General features: G+C 41.5%; 2 protein-coding genes across 13 annotated transcripts; one reads left to right on the top strand and one right to left on the bottom strand.

Annotated features, from left to right (window-relative positions):
* Nucleotides 1-325: 325 nt before the first annotated feature.
* HNRNPA2B1 (heterogeneous nuclear ribonucleoprotein A2/B1) lies at nucleotides 326-13,362 on the bottom strand. Of its 9 annotated transcripts, XR_005263955.2 has the most exons (12): nucleotides 13,161-13,352; nucleotides 8,644-8,754; nucleotides 7,689-7,835; nucleotides 5,969-6,179; nucleotides 5,555-5,656; nucleotides 5,375-5,464; nucleotides 4,747-4,809; nucleotides 4,157-4,276; nucleotides 3,793-3,915; nucleotides 2,966-3,048; nucleotides 1,518-1,648; nucleotides 326-673 (listed from the first exon to the last, which is right to left on the bottom strand). XR_005263955.2 is itself a non-coding variant. In XM_038175628.2 (11 exons), the coding sequence occupies exons 1-10, from the start codon at nucleotides 13,188-13,190 to the stop codon at nucleotides 2,987-2,989; spliced, it is 1,059 nt and encodes a 352-aa protein (XP_038031556.1). In that variant the 5' UTR covers nucleotides 13,191-13,352; the 3' UTR covers nucleotides 326-673; nucleotides 2,966-2,986. The 9 variants fall into 9 exon arrangements, 8 of the variants coding, with proteins under 8 accessions (XP_038031556.1, XP_038031555.1, XP_038031553.1 ...); XM_038175628.2 differs by lacking the exon at nucleotides 1,518-1,648; XM_038175627.2 differs by having other exon boundaries at nucleotides 584-1,648.
* Nucleotides 12,724-23,773, top strand: CBX3 (chromobox 3). Of its 4 annotated transcripts, XM_038175633.2 has the most exons (7): nucleotides 13,440-13,565; nucleotides 14,973-15,023; nucleotides 15,531-15,599; nucleotides 18,904-19,046; nucleotides 20,560-20,725; nucleotides 22,104-22,198; nucleotides 23,130-23,773. In XM_038175633.2, the coding sequence occupies exons 2-7, from the start codon at nucleotides 15,000-15,002 to the stop codon at nucleotides 23,254-23,256; spliced, it is 624 nt and encodes a 207-aa protein (XP_038031561.1). In that variant the 5' UTR covers nucleotides 13,440-13,565; nucleotides 14,973-14,999; the 3' UTR covers nucleotides 23,257-23,773. The 4 variants fall into 4 exon arrangements, with proteins under 4 accessions (XP_071889629.1, XP_038031563.1, XP_038031561.1 ...); XM_038175634.2 differs by lacking the exon at nucleotides 15,531-15,599 and having other exon boundaries at nucleotides 13,443-13,565; XM_072033528.1 differs by lacking the exons at nucleotides 13,440-13,565; nucleotides 14,973-15,023; nucleotides 15,531-15,599 and adding an exon at nucleotides 12,724-12,988.
* The last annotated feature ends 61 nt before the right edge of the window (nucleotides 23,774-23,834 follow it).

The following is a 23,834-nucleotide window of genomic DNA, read 5'->3' as shown; positions in this document are numbered from 1 at the left end:
TGAACTGTCTTGTGGTTAGTTTCATTAACAGGAAAGGAGGAGATATTTTTAAAATTTGGTAAAAAAACATAGCTATTTTAAAGCAATTTTGTCCAAAAGCAAAAAATAATAAGCATGTTTCATGCGTAGCACTGTTTCTCCCAACAGAGAACAGGTGCCTGTGTTCAGAGGTACAAGTTCTGTGCATACGCTTGCCAAGTTAATGTGGTTTTTAAACCCACCTCAAAATGGCATGTTTCAAATCATGGAAGGTCTAAAAGCTGCACATCAACATTATTTAATGTTAGACACACACTAAGTTTTATTAAGCATTACACTAGAACTATTTTGGTATAAAAATACTTTATTTTAAAGCTATGAAAGTTATAAAAATATGTAGTTAAACCTTCAACTCACAGAATGTTTGCTATTTTAACATTAGTAATTTGTTTCTCCTACCGAATCTGGATTTTATTCGAAAGATTTACAAGACAATTATTACTATCATTTAAAAAACCCAGCATTACAGGGAGCTGTACTAATTGTGATATTTTATCAGTATTCATTTAACCTCTAGGTTTTTTAATGAAGGCAGCAAAAACAACTATTTTCTGATGATACAGAATTTCTTATTTCTTGAAGCGTTTCTGTGGTTGACCACTTCTTCATTAGTTACCTGCAGCATGGCACCTTCCTGCCAAAGAAAAAAAAAGTGTATCTGAAGATGTTTATCACATATGTCTAAACCAAATTACCAATAGGGGAACTTCAGCCTTTTTTTTTTTTTTTAAAGTAATAAGCAGTTCACTGGTGTGTCTAACAAAAGGAACAGGACTTCTGTTAGCTGAGTCCACGTTCTTCAGTAGGTAGTAGCCTGTCAAAGGCAATGGAACTTTGAAGTTAGGGTGTGGGCATTTGTTTTGTTGTTTTTGTTTTGTTTTCTTGGTGGGTTTTGTTGGTTTTAATTTAAAAAACAGATATAGAAGAGTATGCCACCCATACTCAGAATAACTCATTAGTTGGTGAGTTTTCATTAATTTGAGGAGCAAACATTGAATGCATTTGCGAGTAAGGCTGACTGAATTTGGCACTAAGGTTTATTAGCTGCAAGAACTATAAAAAATGGTGGAAACCTCATCATTCTAGCCAAATTCCAAATTAAGTAATTACATTATACACTCATAAAATACCACCTGCAGTTTCATTTGAAGTTTTCACTTCCCCTCCTAAAGAACTGCTTATGCAGTTGCTATAAGAATGGACGACACATTCCTTCACAGAGGCAGATGTATTCTGTGGTGCAATTTTTTTCCTTACACGTAAAGTCTAAAGTTACTTGGGAACCTTCAGGATGAAATGTGTTATATAAAATAGATTACAGTAGACAAGACACATAACAACATCGTTCATTTTCAACAGCACAGAGCTACCTTCATTGCATTACCTTGCAACCACCATAATGCATAGACTCCCAAGAAAAATAAAATGTTGCAGGATGCAAAAATAAAGTTGTATGATTTAATTAACTTGTGACCTACCATTTTAACTACCAACACCAGGGATGGAACCCTTGCAAAGCTTTACTAATGGACACTTGCAGGTCTCATTTGTTCAACTGTAGCAGAGTACAGTGGCAGCAGTCTATGCTTGTCCAGGGTTCATATCATAGCTAGATTCCAGTAGGAAAAAAATATGTTAAGTAGCTGAAATTAACAAAAATTTGTTTGTAAAAAATTTAATACAAGAAAACAGGATTCACAAATTTCTCTTCAGTTGGTAATTGTTAACTCAATTTATTGCTATGTTAAACTACATAATGATAATCACTATACTGAAAGAATACTGTCATATAAAATTAGTTTCTCATTTTTTGAACAGTAAGAAAGGAAAAAGTAAACAAGATCTTACCTAAAGAAGTTTAACTGATGCTTAGAACTAGTTTGCTCTACACCCTCAGCCTTCGTTGGCATCCTTATAACACTACCGTAGTTAAAGCTTTGCAGAAATACAGCGCAGCTTTTTAAGACTGGCTGAACTTAGTGACGTTTTCAAGAGTTCTCTTGTACTAGACCTGTGTCCCTGGAAGAGTACCTCGCTGGGGATATTTCCTTTCCTTGCCATTGAAGAAGCAGCATCTAAAAGATCTAAAAACGTGTTTCTCCTTGCAGAGATATCCCTTAAGTTATCTAGATATTTAAATCTGATCATTTACAGACAACATACTTTTTTTCTGACCAGCATTTAATTTTACATGTACAACAATAAGCTTTATATTATTTGTGGGACCTTATGCTACCCACTCCTTGCCTTATTTTACAATATTAAAAAAAAATCTAAAATTACACAATATTTCCTTTAGAATTATTTTATTAAATCATAAATGTACAACAGCTTCTTAACTCTACACACGCACTTAAATTTTTAAAAGGAAAACGTTATGTCTTATTACACCATGATCCTGGCTAATAGCTTTTCAAAACTTTGAGAAAAATCTTAAAAAAGGTTTCACATGTCACCTGAAACTTACAAATTTAACATTATCAAAGGAATGCTTCTACACTTACAAAGACCACTAGAAAGAAACAACAATTAAAAAGCTAAGAAACTGTCTCAAAGGCATTTTTACAATCCTTCCTCCACAGTAAGGTAATGTTATTAAATAATCCAAATCCATTCACAAAATGGCTCTCTGCATCTGCTCTGGTGTCTTCTGCCATATCACTGCATATTTATGCATGACTGAGATAAGTGTTTCCTTAACATTGTTATTTCGATAACCTGAAGCTGTTCTGTTACCTCTGGGCTCTCATCCTCTCCTATTTATACAGTGAAGCCTGTTTCAACAGAAGTAAAGAGTAAAAAAAATAGGTTATGAAATTATTCATCTAACCATTTTTTAAAGGAAAGATAATATCCTAAAAAGCTTTTAACTCCTGCAGCTACTCTCACGAATCACTGCAATTTTAGCATTTAAAAACATACTTACCCATGGCAAGCTTGCAGAAGCTCAATAACGGCTCCTCCCTCCATATCCACCACTTCCTCCACTACCCCCTGGACCATAGTTTCCTGCAATTACAGGACAGCAAGCAACAGAAGAGTTACATCTGTACACTTCTCAAATTAAAAATGCTTCTGATCACTCTATCGAGATTAGCATCCAATTTACTTCCAGAGATAGCCAACTCAGATTTTAACATTTCACTGTATGCACCTAACACCAAAATAAACTGCCAGAGGAACTACAGGTTGAAATCTTAGATTCAGCAGGGCCACATGTAATTTAATGCCCTATACTGTCTTGAGACCAAGAAAGGGTTTCTTCTTTCAGTTTCCATTTCACAGGCTTTATACACCATATTAAATAACATTTAGACAACTAAAAGCAGGAAATGACAAAAAAAGAATTGGCACTAAAACAAGAGAGAAACAGGAAAAATCTCAGGAAGTTTGGTGGACATTATTAACTGGAGTATGAAGTAGACTATGAAGAGTATGCAATGAAAGCAAAGATAAAGCTTTCCTACAAATCTTTACAGATCGGTATCTGTACAACATGTTGTAATAGTTGTGGGGGAGGGAGAGGGATGCATTTTCCCCAGTACATGCTTTACAGTCCGAAGAATAATAAAAAATTGTAGCCAACTCATATAACTACACAGACCAAAAACAGGTACCACGCATCTGTTAAAGAGTCTAGCTATTAAAGACTCTAGCTATTTTTACCTATCAATCTTCCCTCCCACCTCCCCAAAGAGCCAGAGCTTGCCCCACTCTGTTTGGTTCAAAGGCAAGTCAGGACACAAACAATACCTCCACCATATGGTCCCCCCATGTTCCTGCTGCCACCAAAATTTCCACTCTTCATTGGACCATAATTGGATGGCTGCTGGTTGTAGTTTCCAAAATCATTGTAGTTTCCACTTCCATAATTGCCTGCATTATTAACACAAGAGTAGAAATGCCCGGATAAGCTAAAACATGCATGGGATTATCTCATTATTACACATTTTAATAAAAAAAAGATTGTACAATTATTCCAGCAGCATATGAGCTGCTTTTTTTTGTTTGTTTGGAAAGTTGAGCTTGCTAACCCCACCCATACACCTCCCAAATCTCAAGCGACTTGCACTAATTTACAACTGAAACACTTGATCCTTTCAAGCCAGCAGGTTACCTCCTCCATAGTTGTCATAACCACCTCCATAGCCCCCACCCTGGTTGCCATATCCAGGTCCTCCTCCACCGTATCCTCCTCTTCCTCCTCCGTAACCAGGACTGCCACCGAAGTTGCCACCTATGACAATACAATCCTTTAAAATAAACCCTTCAGTGTAAAAGGCAACTCAATTCTAAATGGAGGGTATGTTTCTGTTTACAAGTCTACAGAGGAAGAAAAGGGTGGGAGTTTTATGAAGGCACGTATCCAACTCCCACCCTAACTGAATTGTGAGTAAAACCCACTAGTCAGACTGCCTAAAGCATCGATGAAGGGACTTAAATCTCTTTTTTCCAGACAATTTAAGAAATGCTGCCATTCTAAAGTAAAGGGCATACACAGCCATCAAGATGCATCTTTATATGGAGAACCATATGGTTGTGGTATGAGCCAACAACTAGGTGTGCTTCTTAAAGCCAACAAAATAGCTTTGGCAATTGAAGTAAGTCTTATATGAATAGTAAGAAAAGGTATAAACATTTCAGGATGAATAAAAAATAAAACTGAAAAAAAGCAAAAACAAAACCCCACAACAGAAGTAAACTAACCTCCAGGTCCTCCACCATATCCATTATACCCATCACCAAATCCACGGCCACTCCCATATCCATCTATTGGAGGAAGAAAAAAAGGTAATTTGGTACAGGTGAATTTAAGTGAATTCTTTTATTATCCAACCCCTATGACCTTAAGAACTAAATCTCACAGACACATGGATTTAGAAAAATGCATGTCAAACACCTCATCTAATCACTCCTCTACCTCTTGCATTTGTAAAGGACTGAAATCCATTTGGACATAGCATACACCCAGTTAGCTTGCACATAATTTGCATGTTCAAGAGAGAACCCCTCCACCATAGAGCTCATGACTGCCACATATGATTGCAGACACTAAGTCTCTGAATTCCTTAGCAGAATCATTGAGTTTAGGTTAATTTTGGCATTTAATAAAATTCTTTTAAAATTAGGTCACTTGAGTTACATGAATAGCCACATAGTCAATTTGCATACTATGCAAGAGGTCTGCAAGTTATTCAATAATAGTAATAATAAAAAAAAAAAAGAACACATTTTAGCAGTTACAGCTGCATTTAAAGTAAACAGAAGTAGCTTACAAAGTTACCCAAAATCTGAAGGATGATGTAAATGAGAAAAAAAGGTGCTACAAACATGCCTGTCTTACCGGCTCCCCCTCTGAAATTGCTGCCAGGCCCTGGACCAAAGTTGCCACCACCTCCACGAGCATCACCAAAACCAAAGTTCCCTATTAACAGTTGAAAGTTTTAAAGCAGTGAAATCACAGGAAGCGAACACAAAAATGAACTATAAAGCACTAAGTATTACTTGCACATACCTCCTCTCCCGCTCCTAGAGTTCTGAACTTCCTGCATTTCCTGTCTAGAGAGAGCTTTCCTTACTTCTGCATTATGGCCATTGATGGTGTGATACTTCTGCACTGTAACCACAAGAGATAAAATACGATGAGCACTGAAGTACTCCTCTGGAAACAAACAAGAACCGACAACTACCGAAAATGAAGTAATTTCCGAATTAATCCATACACTTCTCATCATTGTTTTAAAACCTTGAATGCCAAAAATATATTTAAACAAAGAATCCAGTACTTTATTTAAAAAGTGTTTCCACACAACTCAACAGAAATATGACATGGCAAACGTTCATGCATTTAAAAATTTAGCTTCATACAATTACCATGGCTATAAGCATTAGTATTATCAGATGGAACTGTGACATGAAGATTACTCACATACGATTTTATCCACAGGATCATGGTCATCAAATGTAACAAATCCAAACCCTCTCTTTTTACCAGACTGTCTGTCAGTAATGATTTCAATAGTGTCAATTTTTCCATATTCCTCAAAGTAGTCACGAAGGTGGTGCTCTTCAGTGTCCTCTTTAATACCACCAACAAATAGTTTTTTCACAGTGACATGAGCACCAGGTTTTCCAGATTCCTGTTACAAGAATACTCCAGATTACCACAAAGAAAGGCAATTTCTTCAATTGCTATTTTGCCAGGATTTCAGGCATGCAATACTAATAAACTAAAACTTTCAGACACTGAGGTATTTCTCTTACAGTGTATGTCCCTAAAACCTCTTTGTAGGGTATAAGGCAATGCTTTTACTCTCCCAACCTGCATAAAATTTTTGAACGCCCTGACAAAGACACATTCAGGTACTACTAAATGCCTAAAGGTAAATAAAAAGCCTTCAAGTAGATTGAGAAAAAAATGTGAGACCAACTGCTTTTAAGAACTGAAGGTATCCAGTAACAAAAAATTAAAAATTGTGCTCTAGTTTAATTAAAATGGAAGTGCGTCAGATTCTCTGTCCACCTCTCCACCAGCAGTGAAGCCCACATTCCACATCTCAACAAAGCTTCAACTACAGCAAATCCACAGTCATGCTCTTCAGTCTCTTCAAAATACAAATACACAACTCCTCGCATTCCTTTTAAAAAATAATGGAATTAAAAAGGAAAAAAAACAACTTTGTTTTGAGCATTACATTCAAGCCACTGCAGTAGTTAAGTATGACAGCCCTAAAGCTCGTTAGCAGCTTTGCGTGTATAAACAGTATGTACATACACTGCTTTAATTATGTTTTCCCAAATACTAATTAACCCTGCATTCTTCAGGGAATGCAAAGAAAACTGGGATCATTAATAATAGAAATGTTTGTGTTTGTTTCCATTTTCCCTGACCTATAGGGCACTTCATTTAATTCCAGTTCATCAATCCAAATACATTAAAAAATGGTTCAAATACTACTCTTGAACTGGTTAAATCCTCCTAGAGCTCTGACGAGGCAGTGAACAGAAGTCACTTAGAATCTGTATTTGCTCCTCAAGTATCTCTGTGCCCCAGTAACCCAGCTGAAAAGCCTACAGGTATGCTACGCTGCCTTCCTGTGCACCCACCTCATTTATAGCCTGGAGTTTAAAACCAAATATGCCTGAAGCAAAAACGTGAGTAGTCCCTAAGTTGATTTTGAATACCACCACTGGGGAAAAAAAAAAAAAGTTTCTGCACTGTATGTTATTTTTGGTCACTTCAGTCACCTTTGAAGAATACCCAGAAGACTGACAGGAGCTCATTAATTTAAGATGTAGTAACAATTCCAGAGAAGAGTTGGTTTGGAATTTGCATAATTACATTCAACACGTTTCAGCTAACAATACTTTCCAGACCCCAGTTGCATCCCTTGCAGACATGATTCACAACCAAAATAACTAAGAATTTACTATAATAATAGAGGTTTATGTAATATAGTCAATTAACAAACCAAAACCGTGGGAACGGTTTTGGTTTGTTACAGCCACACCCTTTAACCAAGAGCACTTAAGCTCAGACAATTTCAAATAAGAACAAAGCAGAGGTTTGTTTGTTCTTATCTGTACTCTGACCAGAACAGAGATTCATTTCTCAAAGCATGAGGATCTGCTTTCAAACACATATTTACCTCTCTAGCCACAGCTCTCTTAGGCTCCACCACCCTTCCATCAATCGTGTGAGGTCTTGCAGCCATGGCCGCATCAACTTCAGCCATTGAGGAGAATGTTACAAAACCAAACCCCCTTGATCTTTTGCTTGCAGGATCCCTCATTACCTAAAAACAATGAGCAAGTTTAAACCACATCTACGTGTCTCATGTGAAGCTTAACAGTAACGATATTTGGAGAAAACATACAAACTTAATTCAAGTATTTCTTGCTTTCAAAATACATATGAAGCAGCAAGCTATCAAGGACACAAGCAGCACTGCTTAGCATCACAGAAGTTCAGAACATTACTCATTCTCTACCAGTAACTCAGAACTGCTGCTAACAAAAACCCCATAGCAGCGATGTGTGTTTAGATTTATATTTGCTTTCTCTGAACTCAAACATTTCTTTCAAGCTCCCTGAAGAGCACACTTAAAAACTGGCTCATGAAATACAGATTTACTGCTTCCTGAACAAATTCAGTGGAACGACTTCTGCAATAGAAAAAATAAACATAGAGAAGATCCCAGGCTGCAGAAAGCCATCCTTCCCCAGGTTCATGGGGCTGCCTACCATGGTATCAGCTTTCTGCCAAAGGTTACAGATCACACTGTTGCAGATGCAGTCATGCTCTATGTGCTCCCTAATTAATTTCAGTGTCATCGCTGGAAGTGCATTTTGAACAGTTGTAACAAGTGGTTGAAGATAATGAGAAATTTTACAAAAAACAGATTGTGAATGCTTGCTAATTTTACCAGCAGACTTCGCAAAAGGAAACCTGCAAAAAGCTTTGATGCACTGTTAAGTATGAATCAACTGTACGTACACTGAAGAAAAGTGCACACCCTCTTCGTTAAGTTGTTCAAAAAACAACTCCCCATTTTTACAATTTCTACAAATTCCATGTCATCGCTGTGCACTAATATAACTTACCACGCAATCTGTAAGCTTGCCCCATTGCTCGTAGTAATTCCTCAAGCTTTCCTCTGTTGTTTCAAAGCTTAAGCCGCCAATGAACAGCTTGCGGAACTGCTCCTTTTCCCTCTATCACAGAGAAAATGATTACGTTAATGTGATTTACAATACTTGCCTGCACCAACATAATCAGACAATAAGAAAGACCTCCTTAGAAGTCAAAAACTTTCACTAAGAGACGTTTCCCAAAATTAGGTTTGGCTCTTCAAAGCATTCTACCAGTATTCAAGAAATTAAGCAACATACACGATTCTCTGGGTCCAACTTTATGAAACAGATCTTAATAATGTGCTTCTCTTTCCATCTCTTCCTCCAAATATTAAAAGCAAAGGGCCAAATTTCAATATTTCCAGGAGAAAAGTCCTCCCAAAGACCTGTATTAGACACCTTTTAAAACCGCGTTGGAGAAAAAAACACTCCAAAGTACCAAAGTGTCCTCATTAGAAATAACAGAAACCCATTTGAATTGCCTCTTTTTATTCCGGACAGCATTCAATTTTAAAAATCATTATGGTTAAATTATTGCACATGGATACTATTTAACCAAGGCATTAAAAAGATATAAATAAATATGGCTAAACATGTTCTCAAATGGGTCACTGATTCATATCCCCTCATTAATTATTAAAATGAAGGAAACTGGACCACCTGTAAAATTTGTTTTGTATTCTGAACCACAGAGTGAGTTAGTGCTAACTGCATCCCCTCTCAACATCAGGGGTATCAGAATTAAGTGGAAAAATTACATTTCCCTTTATGGCTACAAAGTATGTTTTTATTAAAATATTATTATATTTCAGAGCAATTTTCATTGAACTTAGTTCTGCTGAATATCTATGATGACAACTGTATCATTTGAAAAAGCCCAAGACCAGTAAGAAGGTATTACGTTTACTATTTTGTATGCCGTACTGTAACACTAAAACATCAACCTTCCAACCCTCTAAAAAATATACTAATAAGATATCACATCACTGTAACAGGAATACCACTGTATCACGGATTTCACTTGTCCACACATCAAATAACAAAATGAAAAAAAAAAAAGCACTGAATATTAACCCTCTTTCACAGAACGTAATAATTTCATAATCTTGTTTGATAGTCAACTGTCCTGCCAGGTTTAATCCCAAGAGAATGCAAATGCAAAGATCACATCAGTTTCATATTGGTTGGTCACTCTAAAAATGAAGAACATTTGCCTTTTTTTTTTTTTTTTAAAAAAAGTAACATCTAGTAAACAAGTGCGGTGCACAAATGCTTTCAAAAGCATTAAGCCAGCCCACAGGAAGACCAACATGGTTTCAGAGGTTGTCAAAGGTAGGCATGATATAAAACACGTAACATGGAACAACACCATTACCAGAGACAACAACATCCCCTCAGTTTTTGTTATTGGCCTATTACCAGCTGACAAGGAACTCAAACTTTTATAAAATCCATTCTTTTCCTTCCAATTAACTACTACATTTGAGAAAATTCGATTTCAGTATCACTTAAAAGCACGACATCCAACAGCAGATTCCAAGTATTTTTTCTTCTAAGAAACACGCAGGAAGCTACTACTATCTCCTCACTGTGCAGATGACTAAAATTAGATCAGATTGAGTTTTTAAGCAACAAACCCATGCTACATGAAGCCTCCTTTCATATCATCTCCTAAATGGAATAAAGGAAAGGATGCTGCATACCACACTTGGTCTGAAGCCACACCATCATTTCTAGTTTGAGCAGACTAGCAGAGAAATTTCAAGCAATGATTGCTTAAAATGTCAAAAAAAAAAAAACAACAACTAACTGCCAAAAAACTTCCTCTCTTTAAATTGCTCCAGTACAACTGCTTGAAGATTAGGGACTACTTTCTAGTTTCCTAGGCCCACAAGAGACACTTTTCCCTATAAAATCAATTCTTTTATATCTAGTAACAAAACTAGGATAAAAAGGGTGAGAATCAGACTAATTTAGAAGGCGTAGCAATTCTTCCAATAAGTATTAGACTTACTTTTAAAAATATTAATTCAATAGCTTCAAAAACTAACGCCATCTTTGAGATGGCTGTAACAACACTTGCTTTTTAAAAGGCCACACATTACTAATAAACATTAAACAGAGTGGCAAACCCCTGGGAAGTTCCTAATAATTCATAGATCTGTCACAGAGCACATGCTCTACCTGAAGCAACATCTAGACACACAAAGGTCTGAACACGGCAGAAAGAAAATTCAGTGCTTCTTAAATGAAAACCTGTGTGTGACAATGTCCTAAACACGCTGTTCCACTCATACACATGCACAGCCACTCAATGCAGAGTGTCTGTCTCAACCGTATCAGTTTTAGGAGACTCTGTCTACAGTCTGGGACTGAACTCCCGCCAAGGTCCAGCAATCTTCGTTAATCCTAAATTTATGCTAAAGCGGTATTAAGCCTGAAAGAAAGTATGATTACGCCAGTCCCTCTCAGAATCTTGATGAAAGCAGTCAGTAAAAAACAGAACAAAAACATTAGCCATTTCCCACACCCCCCAGTATAAAAGCTGGAAGAAAGACCTCCTTAGATGTTTCCATAGTACATGCTGTGGCAGGAACAGAGACAGAGAAAATCTTATGAACTCCTTGGCATCTTCGTTAGTTTGTGTTAAACCTTCTTTCGTAGCCTTAAACCGACGCTTCACAGGACTGCAAAACGTGAAGCCCTTACTGCAAAATTGACCATCAGAGCAGTGAGACGCGTTTCACGCAGCAGTAACGCGTGCACCAACACGCCGAGTTGTCCGCAGAGCTCTGCGGAGCCGGGCCCCGAGTAACCACAACGGTTAACGGCGGGAGGTGGGTGGGATCTCGCAGCAGCTAGCGGCCAAGCCCGCCAGAAGCCCGGCGGGCCCTAAGGAAAAGGCTCTCCCGTCCCTCCAGCCCAGCCAGGAGCCCGCGGCCCCCTCCGCCATGTGGCGGCGCCCAGACCGGCAGGGCCCCGCAGCCGGGCGAGCAAAATGGCGCCCGGCAGCTGCCGCCACCCGCAGCCACGGCGGTGCGGCGGGAAGGCGGGCAGGGAAAAAGGCAGGGATGGCGGAAACGCCGACCCCTGGCCAACACCCGGGGCGGCGCTGAGACCCAGCGCTGCGGCTCTGTGCGGGGGAGAGCCCTCGGGAGCCGCTCCCCGCCCCGCAAACCCCCGAGGACCGCAGCCCCCCCGCCCCCCTCCTCTCCCCTCCCGGCCTCCCGCCGCCATTTTCCCCCTCCCCCTCAGCGCCGCCATTTCTTAGCGGCGCCACCGCGGCCCGGCCGCGCCTCGCTCCCTGACCAGCCCCCGCCGCCGGGCCGGCAGCCACCGACAGATTCCCGAGCCCGCCGCTCGCCCGCAGATCCACCGCTCCCTCCTCCTCCTCCTCCTCTCAGCGCTGCGCGGCGGCGCCAACGGCCGCTTCCAGAACCTTCCTCGCCGCTAACGCTCCCCCCCACCCCCCCCTTCCTCGCTGAGGGAGCGCGGCTCCGCTCCCCCCCCCAAACCAAGGCCCGGGGAGGTTCGCTCGGTGCCGTCCCGCGGAGGAGCCGCTGGCCGCCCTGCCCACGTACCATGTTCTTCATGGTGTCGGCGTTCCTGCCCGGGAGCAGCGCGCAACCCGTCAGAAATGGCCGCCCGAGCTGTTACGTAATTTGAAATTGAGCTCCGCGCACTGCGAGCGCCCTCCTCCTCCCGCCTGCCGACGGCTCGGTTTTAAAAATAAATAAATAAATTAAAAAAGCTCGGAGCCGGAGCTTAGAAATCTCCGAAGGGGCAGTGTTTCTGTGTAACGCCCCTCTGTGTTTTTATCACGTAATAAAAAGGAATGGCCGTCTCCGGAATGAGCCGAAGGAGCCCTCGCAGCCGAGCTCCTCCGCTTCGGCACCCGCCGGAAAGAGCCGAAGCGCGGCCGGCGGACCCTTCGCCTCGCTTCGGCAATTTCCGGAACGCTCCGAGGCGGGCTAGGCGGCCGCTCGGCAATTTCCGGAGAGAAAACGCCGCAGCGCCCGTAGACCGCGCAGCCCGCTCGGCAATTTCCGACGGCGGACGGCACCCGCCCGAGCGCCTCCGAACCGGCTCGGCACCGCGTCCCGTGTCCCCCCCCCCACCTCCGGAAATTGCCGAAGCGCTGCACCTCAGGGCTGGGGGGGGCAAAGCGGCCTCACCCCCCCCCCCCCCCCCACACACACACACACACAGCGCGGCCCCTGCCCCTCACGGCCGGGCGCCATCGCGCTGCGGGGGGCACCCTCCCCTCCATTCCCTTCCCTTCCTCCCTGCCTCTCCACACGCCCCGCCACGCAGGGTGAGTGCCGGCACAGCGCTGCGGCCGCCCCCCGCTTCCTCCCCATCCTCATCCTCCCCCCTCAGCGAGCGGCCCCCGCCGCCCTCCTCGCCTCCCTCACGGCGCCGGCCAAAATGGCGGCGGCGGCGGCTGTGGTGGTGTCGGCGGGCCCGGCCCCGCTCCCGCTCCTCACCCAGTCGCTCTCCCTGTCGCCGCGAGGCATCTTCCTTCTTTTGGACGCCTGGCGCGGTCCTGCGCTCGCCCCCCGTTGGAGAGACGTCTTGGCCCCCCTCCTGTGCCGGCGGCGACGACGGTAGGCAGCTCGCAGCTGGCGCGGAGGCGGCGGCGTGCGCTCTGCCCCCTCAGCCGCCGGCGCGCTCTGCTCGCCCAGCCCAGCCCTGCGCCGCCGCTCCCCTCCTCCTCCTCCTCCTCCTCCTCCTCCTCCTCCTGCTGCTGCTGCCGCTGCTCCCTTCCCCCCCGCCTTCCCCCCGCCCCCCGCCCCAGCCCCCTCGGATGTCGCTGCCGCCGCCGCCGCTCAGTGCGCGCAGGGCGAGAGCCGCGAGGAGACGGGGGAGCGGCGCGGCCGAGCACCATTGAAGTCTGTATCCTTCAGCTCCCCCCCTTCCCTTCCCCCCCCCCCCCAAAAAACCCCGCCGCGGGGCCGGCAACCCCGCTTCTTCCCCCCCTTTTTTTTTTAAATTTTAATTTTATATTTATTTATTTTTTTTTTTTCTTCCCCCCCTTTTCGGAGGGATCCGCGGCAGGCCTCGGGGAGGGAGGGAAGGAGGGAGAGAGGGAGGGGGGCGGCCCCGCGGGCTGTGCCGTGGGGGAGGCAGGAAGGAGCTGGGGGGGTGAGGAGGAGGAGGAGGAGGAGGAGGAAGGGGGGCTCCGGGCAGACAAAGCCGGAGCCCGCCAGCGCCGAGGGGCGGCCTCCGCAGCCCGGCCTCCGCCAGCAGCCTCCGGCCGGGGGAAACGTGGCGGGGTGGGGTGCGATGGGACCGAGGGGGGGGGGGTGCAGCACCCCCCCCACCACCACACACACACACACTATTTCCCTTTTTTTTTAATCGTTATTTATTTATTTTCCTCTCCGTTAGCGCTCTTGGCTCTTCCTCCCCCTCCTTTCCCCCCCCCCCCCCCCCCCGCGCCTTTTCTCCTTGCTTGCAAACGGGGACGAGGCGAGCCCCGGGAGGGCCCCGCTCCCAGCGCCCCCGGGCCCTGCCGGCGGGGAACGGGGCGGGATCGGGGAGCCCGGGGGGCTTGGCCGGCCTCGGAGGGCTCCTCTCTCTGCGCCTTGCCCAGGCGTACGTGGAAATCTCAAGTTTAGGAGTTGGCAGTGGGGCAGGGACACAATGCACGCCGAAAAGAGGTGGCCGGTGATGAGAAATGCCGTGGAAAAGGGGATGGATTGTGGCCGACACAGGTTGAATCTGCCCAGGTTAAATCTGCACACCGTAGCTGAGCTGGTTTTGGTGTAGGACCTCGGTTCTTGCAACCCTGAGATTCAGAAGGCAACGTTACAGTTGCATTAAGATAAATACGTGTTCATCAGCGCTCACTCCCGCCTAAGAGTGATGGGTGACTCTGTTACACTGCAGATGTGTAGCTGCTCCCCCCCAGATTCGCAGTTAACACATCCAAGCATGTGTTTTAATTAACTGCTAGAATCTGAACTCTTGTTCCATTGGGTTTAAGGAAATAAGCATCCCTGATGGTCCTCCCCCCTTTCCCTAGAAACATCTCTGTGCCTTAGTAGGCCTTGGGAAAAGCCTTTTTTTCAACCATATGTACCACTTTGTCAGTGTCATTTAGCCTGGCTAGGTAAAAGTGTGTTGCTGGGTTATGCCAGACAAAGTAGTAATCTACTTTTTGTTCTGGATTTAATCCGTGTTAGAAATGTTATATGCAATGAATACCTGGGGGTTGGAACAAGGACCATGCTTGTATTGGGATGCCTTTCTTTGAGTAATGTAAACTTCCTTTTAATTGTCATGCATTTTTCTAGTAAAAGCTCTGCAAGTCTGCAATAAAAATGGCCTCCAATAAAACTACATTGGTAAGTTCATGCACACCTAAAGTATGTAAGGATTTAATCAACATATTTTTCTTCAAACTTATAACTTGGCATCTCCATTTAAAAGATACATCCACATCTCCCCTCCCCAGCATTGTTCTGACCAAAATTTCAGATCCAGAAAGTAAGGCTACTAGAAAGGACATTTATCTTTGGCTTTAACAAATCTGCCATTTCTGCAGAGATACATTGGGAAAAAGACCAAAAAAAAAAAAAAGCTCTGCACAATTTCATGTGTCCTACAGTAGAAAACACTAAGGATTTTTTTTTTATCCTCCTTTCAGGATACCAAGTAATTTATCATATACGTAAAAATGAAATGAAAGTAATGTATTTGTTTAATTTCTTCCAGTTTATTCAGGAAAAACTAATTGTCTGAGAAAAGGCAGTCCTTATAGAAGAAAAATAACTATTGGGAAATGATGTGGTGTAGTTAAGATGCCCTTTTACATGATTGTTAACAAATAACAGTTTCTTTGAATTTCATAGGAGCAGAGATTATCAGATGCCAACCCCTCCTGGACCACTTTAATGATGCATTCATGGATCTCAAGTCCTGTAAAGCTTTGCTTGATGTTAAAATATGAACTTTTAAGGGCAATTGGTTGCAGAAGTTGATGTAATTGCCGTTTAACTAGATATTTTGTATATATGCATAGATACACGTGTGTGAAAGAACTGAAAAAATAGAGCATGAGATGCATCCAAGGTTGGTTGAGGCAGGGAGCTAGGGAAGAATGCACACACACAAGTCACCATTTGGGTAGCAGAACAACTGACTTGCAATGCGCTCAGAAGGCCTGTTCTTAAATTTCCTAAAATGGTTGCTAATTGACCCAGATTGAGGCACGTTAAAAACTTGCATCAACTCATGGCTTCACAGTGCAGCACGGTGCTTGCTTTACATGATATGATAAAAAACAGCTGTAAGGATTTCATCAAGATGAATGTCTGAACTTTGTGTCAGTAATTGATGGCCCGCTTTTCCCTAATTTGAGGAAGTGTAGTGGTTAGCCAGCTCAGGGAGGAGGTGCCTCAGGGATGGGAAAGAGTCCGTGAATGCAGTATTTTTAATATTTTGATGTTGTTCAGGGTTTTGCCGCACAGGTCAGGAAAATCAGTTATGGTTCCCATGGGAACCGTAACTAATTCTGCTTCATTTTGTAGTTCATGCGAAACCTACATATATTAGGGGATAGCTCAGCTCTGGAACTGTAATTCTGATTTTGTTACCTCCTGTATCTTGAAACACTTCACCACAACGTCATGTCAGCGTTCTCATATTGCCCCTCTAAGAAAGCGTGATTATCCACTGAGGAACATCTGTATCTGGCACAGGTGGCAGATACAGGGTGAATGCAGGGTGGGAAATGCACCATAGATGAGTATCCAGTGGTTAAATGCCCAAGATAAGGCTCAAAACAGGTCACCCTAAAGAAGGGACCCTTCAGGGCTCTATTGGACATCTCTACCTTTAGAGTCAGCTGCTGATGACTGTAAGCTTGCCTGTAAGCTGAGATTTACATGGGCTTGTATAATCTCAGAACTTAAAATTTTTAAAGAATGTTCAATATTTCTCCAGGCACTGCAGTTAAATATTATTAACTAGGTTGGAAAGGCTCAAGAAGGCTCACTTCAGAAAGTAGTGCTGTTCAGAAGATGTAATTAATCCACTAATATTTAAAATGAAAAGCAACGTACCTTTGACATTGCTTTTGCTTACTGAACTTCAAGGGGAAAAAAAAAGCAGATCCCATAATGTTCATTTTCTTCTATGGAAGGTTATACAGATACTTAAAGGTCTTTAAAAGTTTTCAGAAATAAAGAGTTTACTTTCATACAGAGGTCCAAACCATTTAAGCGACAAGAATGAGTGAAGCTGAAAACAGTATTAGAAATTATTATATTATTCCACGGAATTAGAGAATTTCAGTCCAATGGAGAACACAGATTGAGATGTTCCACTTGTAGCCTGCTTGCTTCATCGCCAATAATTAGTATAATGCCATGCTATAGTGAGTCTGTGTCACTTTTTTCCTGCTTTTTTTGTTGCTGTTTTCCTCATCTCTACCCATTTCTCTTTTTAATACTTTAATTTCTCGGAATAAGCAGCCTTCTTAGATGAGTTGGGCATATTCATGTTTTTATTTAATTTCAGTCTTGCGTTCTTTTTTCATGTGCAGGCAAAAAAAAAAAAAGCCAGTGTGGTTGAGTTGACGCTTCTCAGACATGAATACTGTGTTCCAAAATACACCTGGAGTATGCAGGCAGTTAAAATCTGATTGGAAATACACGGTCTGTTTTAAATAATCTCTTCTATACTCCCAAATCAAAACAAGTGTCACACAAATTGTATACAGAAAATTGCTGTTTGAAAAGGAAACTAGAACCTTTTCCTTGCCTTACTTCGTTGTTTGCACCTTCAGTTGCAAATCAGAGTAAAGGTATTTTGGGGAGGGAGAGGAAAAATTGATTACAAAAAAAGGAAGAGCACAAAGAGTAGGCTTTGGAAAGACAGCATCAGCTTCTTCAGTTTACAAAAAGAAGACAGTTTTCTTCGCACCTAACCGATATTTTTTTCTGCCTTTCACCACATCAAGACAAAATTCAGCAAAGTCGAAAAATTAGTTTCAAAATTGCTTCACGGTATTCGCAAACTAACCCAAGTTAATTCTAGAGAAGGCTAGGAAAATGCCATAAACATCAGTGATCCATGGTTTTTGCTTGTTTGCTTCTGATGGGTAGGAAGTGTGTTAGTGAGGAAGTAGTTTTCATTTAGGGTGCTGCGTGACTTTATGTTTCTTGGAGCTTAATAATGCTCCTGTTAATTTATGGCTGCCATTTTAACAATTTCCCTATAAGGAGCAATCCAAAATGGCAACCAAACTTTTTTTGGTCTGTTAGTGCTCCAGAAATGTGATATGGCGATGTTACAGACCCGTTCCAACCTTTTCAAGACTACAAACAAGGAAATTCTGAAATGTGTCCTTCTATAACTATTAAATTGTGCCTTATTAAACTGGGAATGCCTTGAGGATGATGTGGATGTAATATTTATTTTAAGAACTTTGAAGAATATTATTTAAAGTATCAAATGTAAACTTAAAACACTTAAAAGTTTTTTAAGTTAGCAAAACTTCATTTACATGTTAAGTGCTGTACTTTAAGTGTAGCTGTCATAAAGTTTTGCACCTTTGTGACACCTGAATGTAAGTTACATCGGTGCGTGGCTGAGAATGAGGAGGGACTGCAGTAGTTGAATGCTCCTAGCATGCATCCTGGAGCATGCACCCCGTTCAATAATTATCACTCATTATTGAATACTTGTTTATAGTAGCACTACATCATAAACTTTGCTCCCATCAGCTTCTCCTTTTTTGGAAAACGTAGTAACCACCTTTTTTTTTTTGAGTAGCATCCCCTTTCTGTTTTATGCATTTTCACAATTCCCTTATTACTTTTCTTTACTCTGCCTTACGCTGTTTCTTGCCCTCTGCCCTTTCACAGGCGTAGAGTTAACTTACAGAAGCTTTATAAAATTTCGAGCATGTAGCACTCTGGGAATGAAATTTATAAGGGGAGTGGAGGCACCAATTGTGTGGACAAAAATATTTCACCTTTATAAAAACTGTTGTTAAGTGTTGGGTATCTCGTTAAGTGACTGAAGAAAACCCAAAATATTAACATGTCTTGCTCAGGTTACCTGACCTCATGCACTAACGTGAAAGGAGTCTGAGCTCCTGGCTATAGTGTGAATAAGTACCCCATTCCTTGCTGTTTGTTGACCAAAGTTGGATTTGGCCAGTGAAGTAACTGTGTGAAGCAGGAGAACGAATAATGGCAATCTGAATTTCTTTTGTAGCACAAAATGGGAAAGAAACAAAATGGCAAAGGTAAAAAAGTTGAAGAGGCAGAGCCTGAAGAATTTGTTGTGGAGAAAGTCCTGGACAGACGTGTTGTGAATGGAAAGGTGGAATACTACTTGAAATGGAAAGGATTTACAGAGTAAGGCATTCCCCAGTACTTTTTTTCTGATGCAATGCTAAATGCTAACCATCTGTTTGAAATAACTGCGTGGATGGGGGGTTGGATGGTGGGGGATGCGTTTTATAGAGTGGAAAGGGGAGGACATCCATAAACATGTATTCAAGTGGGGCAGTCGAGTATGAAAATAAGATAGAAGATATCTAGCCTAGTGTTCATGCTTCATAAAAATGCTCCAGGGTCCCTGCTAAGTCTTCAGTGATCATTCTTTTGCCGTTGTTCTTTGATTTAGCCTGTGTCAATATCTATCAAGGTAAGCTAGAGTGACAGTTGTCGTAATATAGGTATACTTACACATGGGGTGGAATGAGTGTTGTTTCTGAGAAATAAATGTTGCAGGGATTTAAACTGTAGGCAGCTCTGAAGTGGTGCATTCAAGGCAGATACTTTGCTTATTGTTTCCTTCTTTTAACTTCTCTCGAATTAAGTGAATTTACCAAAGGAATTCTCTGGCATGGTTGCCTTTAATTAGACGTACCCAAAAGGTACCTGTCAGGCTCTTTCCCAGACCTTGTGTAAGCACAACTGTGCTCTACCAGCTGAAAAAAGGGGATGCATTGGATGTTTGTTACCTAGCGTTTGAACATAAGTAGTTAAGTGTGCAGGTACCTTATTGTTGCCTAGCTCTCAAAGCGGTTGCATTGCAACTTTCTGCAATTCTGTAGCCCAAGATCTGTGTGAAGATGAGCGCATAAACAGCAGTGTGTTGGTATGCAGGGGTCAGGTTTAAAGTTGCAGAAGTATGTTTTAGTCACTGAATATAATTTGTAGATACCCTGTTCGTGCTGTAGTACAGTGTCAGTATTTGTGTGTGAGGACTTCTGATGGAGTGCTTCATTGTTGTAGGGAACATTCATGGATGACTTAAAAATAAATAAATAAGAATAATAAAGTACATACTGGAGCATTTTCAATACCCAGCTCAGGACCTGGAGCTCTTGTTCTCTGTAGTCAACCGAACAAGGGAGATAGAGTTAAGCTCAGAGACAACTTTTGAGAGCATTTCTGGTACAGAGAAGGTTAGATGTACATACTTACACCACTTACAGTGGGTGCTAGATATTCTTTGTTCTCCTCAAGTCTTAGTTTGTGCTCTTACAGCATAGTTGGTTTGCATGGACAGTCTTTAGGGAAACCAGGCAGGGAGTCAGTTTAAATGGACGGGTAGGTTTTGGTAGGTTGAGGGTTGAATGTCTGAGCTCCCACCAAGATCACAGGACTTAACAGAGCTGCTTATTCTGTACTTTGAGTTTAAGAAGAGTTCAAAAATATTCTTCACGCTAGCAGAGCTTACTTCTTTCCATCTTCAAGTGTTCCATACGTGAAGGTTGTGAAAGATGATGAGAGGCATCCTTAGGTTTAAGAAAGATGACTTATGTAATGAGAAAAAAGTGGCTTGCTTAAGGTGAGCCATGTGGCTAGTGCTGTGTTTTTCTTCTTTTCCTAGTTTTACATAAATGTGTGTATGTTTCAGTGCTGACAACACGTGGGAACCTGAAGAAAACTTAGATTGTCCAGAGCTAATTGAAGCTTTTCTGAACTCTCAGAAAGCTGGAAAAGAAAAAACAGATGGTGCCAAAAGGAAATCTTTGTCAGATAGCGAATCCGATGATAGTAAATCAAAGAAAAAACGTGATTCTGTAAGTATATGTTTGTGCACTAAGCTTCGTTTCTCCTGTGTCTCTTCCTGTCTGTCCAACCCCTTGCCCTCAAAATTCTGTTATGACTTGAGAGTTAGAAACAAACGTGGGTTTAAAACTGTAAAAATTGCACAGTGTCTGGAACCATGGTTAGAAATTGTAATGATACATAGCGGTCAATGAGACTGTCAAAATAGTGGGTAAAAGATGATCACTTGCCATTCCTCTATATGACCAAAAGTTCTGACATTGTCCCCTGATACTTGCTGAATACTTAAGACTGGTTCACAAACAATGTGAAGTGGGTCAGTTTGTATTGGAGCAAAGTGCTCATGAATGGAACGAGGTGAAGTTCTGTTCTGGCTCCTGTATGGTGAAGTATGTGCTTAAATAGGTGAGTGGAAGGGTGGCAAAATGTGAAGACCAAGCAGTTATTTAGATTATACTGGACTTGATGGTGGAGAAGGTATAGAAAGGGTGGCTGAAGAAAACTTACCTTTATGTAAAGGTCTGGGTTTTGCCTACAGTTTAAATGATTGAACATAGTAAGCTTAGTGCTAGTAGGTGCAAAATAACGTACATATTAAAATGTGTTCAGAACTTCCCATTTTCCTCTTTAAACTTTCAAACTATAAAAATTTGAATCAGATCTGGTTGGCAATATCAGTGGTTTACTGAAGACAGCTGTAGGATGTGTGCTGTCAAAAACAGGTGACATTCAAAGGCATCAGAAGGAATATGGACATACAGAAAACAAAATATTATTTGTAGTATTTAAAGTCAGGTGTGTGGCTTGACCCAGTGCAGTAGTGGTCGCTGTCTGAAAAAGGATGTTGTGAAACTAGAGGAAATAATAAAGGAAACAGGCGTAATATTCTGTACCACTGCTGCGATCTCAGTGAGCCAAGAGGAGTTGAGGTATTCCCCATGGGTGCAGTTGCACAGTTGGCTCAGGCCAAGCCAAGCGCCCAAGTCTGTTGTTCTGCTGAAAAGGATGTGTTCTTCCCGCTGCCAGGACTGCATTTTGGCTTTGCCCGTTTTGTTGCTTTTCGTAGCCATCCTTGTTTTTTTGTCTACTATAAGAATTTTAGATTGCTTGTTTCATCTATTGAGCATTCAGAAATAACTGCTAGAAATGTTGGTGTAGAATTCCTTTATTCTTACTCCGCATCTGAACGATTTGACCTGAAGACCAGTCATGAGGAAAAGAAATTGTCATCTTCAGGCAATTATTATATGTAATCATAGCTTTTGTAATTATGTAAGGCTGTGCTTTGTTTTGTTCTGTTATGCATGCAGACAAATGCATGTATCTAGCTCTAAAGCCAAAATACAATTTTATCTTGAACTAGATAATGATCTTCTAACTTCTCAATAGGTTGATAAGCCAAGAGGGTTTGCAAGGGGTCTTGATCCTGAGCGGATAATTGGGGCTACGGATAGCAGCGGAGAGCTCATGTTCCTCATGAAATGGTAAGTCCTACATCCATAGTTTGGGTCCATATTACAGGAGGGCAGGCACTTAGCTGGTGAAAAAACTTCATTTCAGCAGCCAGATGCTGGTGGTCTGCTTATTAACCTTGTGTTTGTAGAAAAACAGAGCTTGTGCAATCATTTAGTACTTATTCCCTTTCTTCCAGAACCAAAATGACTTCAGGTTCTCTTGGTTCAGTTTTACAGAAGTAGAAATATGAAAGAAAATATGGAAAACAGGGATAGTTGTCAGAATAAAACAAAGGAAAACATTAAAAAGGAGCATATTTTTGTGTAGTTCAGTTGTAATTGATTAGTTTTTCCATAACCGATTGTAAGCAACAAGCATAGATGCACAAAGCTGGTTTGTAACATTAGCATACACTTTAAAAAGGAGCCTGAAGCATGTCAAATTGGAATGTTTTTTTGTAACCCCAAGACAGCACCAGGATTGGCAGTATAAAATGCAGCAAGTTACTTGCATAAACATTTAATACAATTTGGATGTAAATAGCACCTCTTAAGACTGATGCTACTGCGTTTCACTTTGAAGTTTTGATTATGCTTTAAAAATAAAATTAGCAAAGTTATACTTACTTCATTATGTACTGCAATTGGTAACAGTACGAACAGTTGCCTTTGAACAGCATTTTCCTTAAAACAGAAAAACCTGGGAAGGAAAGGAAGATACAGCTATGAAATCTTGGCATTAGCGTGGAAATTCTTGATAGCTGTTGTGAAAGAAATACTGAAAACTGATCTCTAGCCAATACTCTTCAGAATTTTATGATGGATAAAGAGCTGCTAAGTTTCTATGAATACGTATGCTTCCTGAAACCCACTGTTGTTAAAATAAAGTGCCCTGGTATGAAAATAAGGTACTGGATTAATAATTACGTGTTTTCTTAAACCCCCCTCTCTTCTACATCAGGAAAGACTCTGATGAGGCAGATCTGGTGCTGGCCAAAGAAGCTAACGTGAAGTGTCCTCAGATCGTAATCGCTTTTTATGAGGAGCGACTAACTTGGCATTCATGCCCAGAAGATGAAGCACAATAATTGTTTGCATTGCTTTTTTATATATATGAATATTAAAACCTGAAATTTGATTTATTAGCAATGTGAGAAGCATACATTCTAACAAGATTCAAATTTGATATTTTTTTGAAGTAGTGTGTTTTGCATCAACAGCAAGTAAATAAAAGCTTTCTGCAACTTGTTTCATTTATCATGAGAGAGCATTTGATACTACTACTTCCTCCATATTAGGTAAAAGCTTTTATAAAACATTCATAAACTTCCATAGTTATTACAGAATCATAATGAATGTCTAAACAAACTCACAGATGTTTTGTAGTCTTCTATACTATTGATGTGCATGTATCTTCTTTACCCAAACCTAGCCCTTAAAACCTGTAGAATCATTCTTTTTAGTATTTGGGATCACTTGGTCCCAAGAAGACCAGGTGAAAACTAACTTTGTAGTAATTTGAATGTTATCAGACTGTATATTGTTTACTTTATTGTAAATACTGGTGAACAGTGGTCAATAAAATAGTTTTATATTCTTCCTTTATACTGATAGGCTGTGACTCTTTTGAAGCGGTATGATATTTCTGAACTTTTGATATGTTAAG

This window comes from Anas platyrhynchos, chromosome 2 (assembly GCF_047663525.1).
Source record: "Anas platyrhynchos isolate ZD024472 breed Pekin duck chromosome 2, IASCAAS_PekinDuck_T2T, whole genome shotgun sequence".
Lineage (NCBI taxonomy): Eukaryota > Metazoa > Chordata > Aves > Anseriformes > Anatidae > Anas > Anas platyrhynchos.
Note: the sequence above shows the minus strand (reverse complement) of the source record. Positions and strands in the feature narration are given on the sequence as shown.

Coding starts and splice junctions, on each gene's coding strand:
- HNRNPA2B1 (XM_038175625.2), bottom strand. CDS start 13,190: ATGCCTCGCGGCGACAGGGAGAGCGACTGG. Junction 5,657..5,968: donor TCCTGTGGATAAAATCGTAT/GTGAGTAATCTT, acceptor TTGTGGTTACAG/TGCAGAAGTATCACACCATC. Junction 3,916..4,156: donor TTATGACAACTATGGAGGAG/GTAACCTGCTGG, acceptor TTAATAATGCAG/GCAATTATGGAAGTGGAAAC.
- CBX3 (XM_038175633.2), top strand. CDS start 15,000: ATGGCCTCCAATAAAACTACATTG. Junction 15,600..18,903: donor ATTCATGGATCTCAAGTCCT/GTAAAGCTTTGC, acceptor TTTCTTTTGTAG/CACAAAATGGGAAAGAAACA. Junction 19,047..20,559: donor AAATGGAAAGGATTTACAGA/GTAAGGCATTCC, acceptor TGTATGTTTCAG/TGCTGACAACACGTGGGAAC.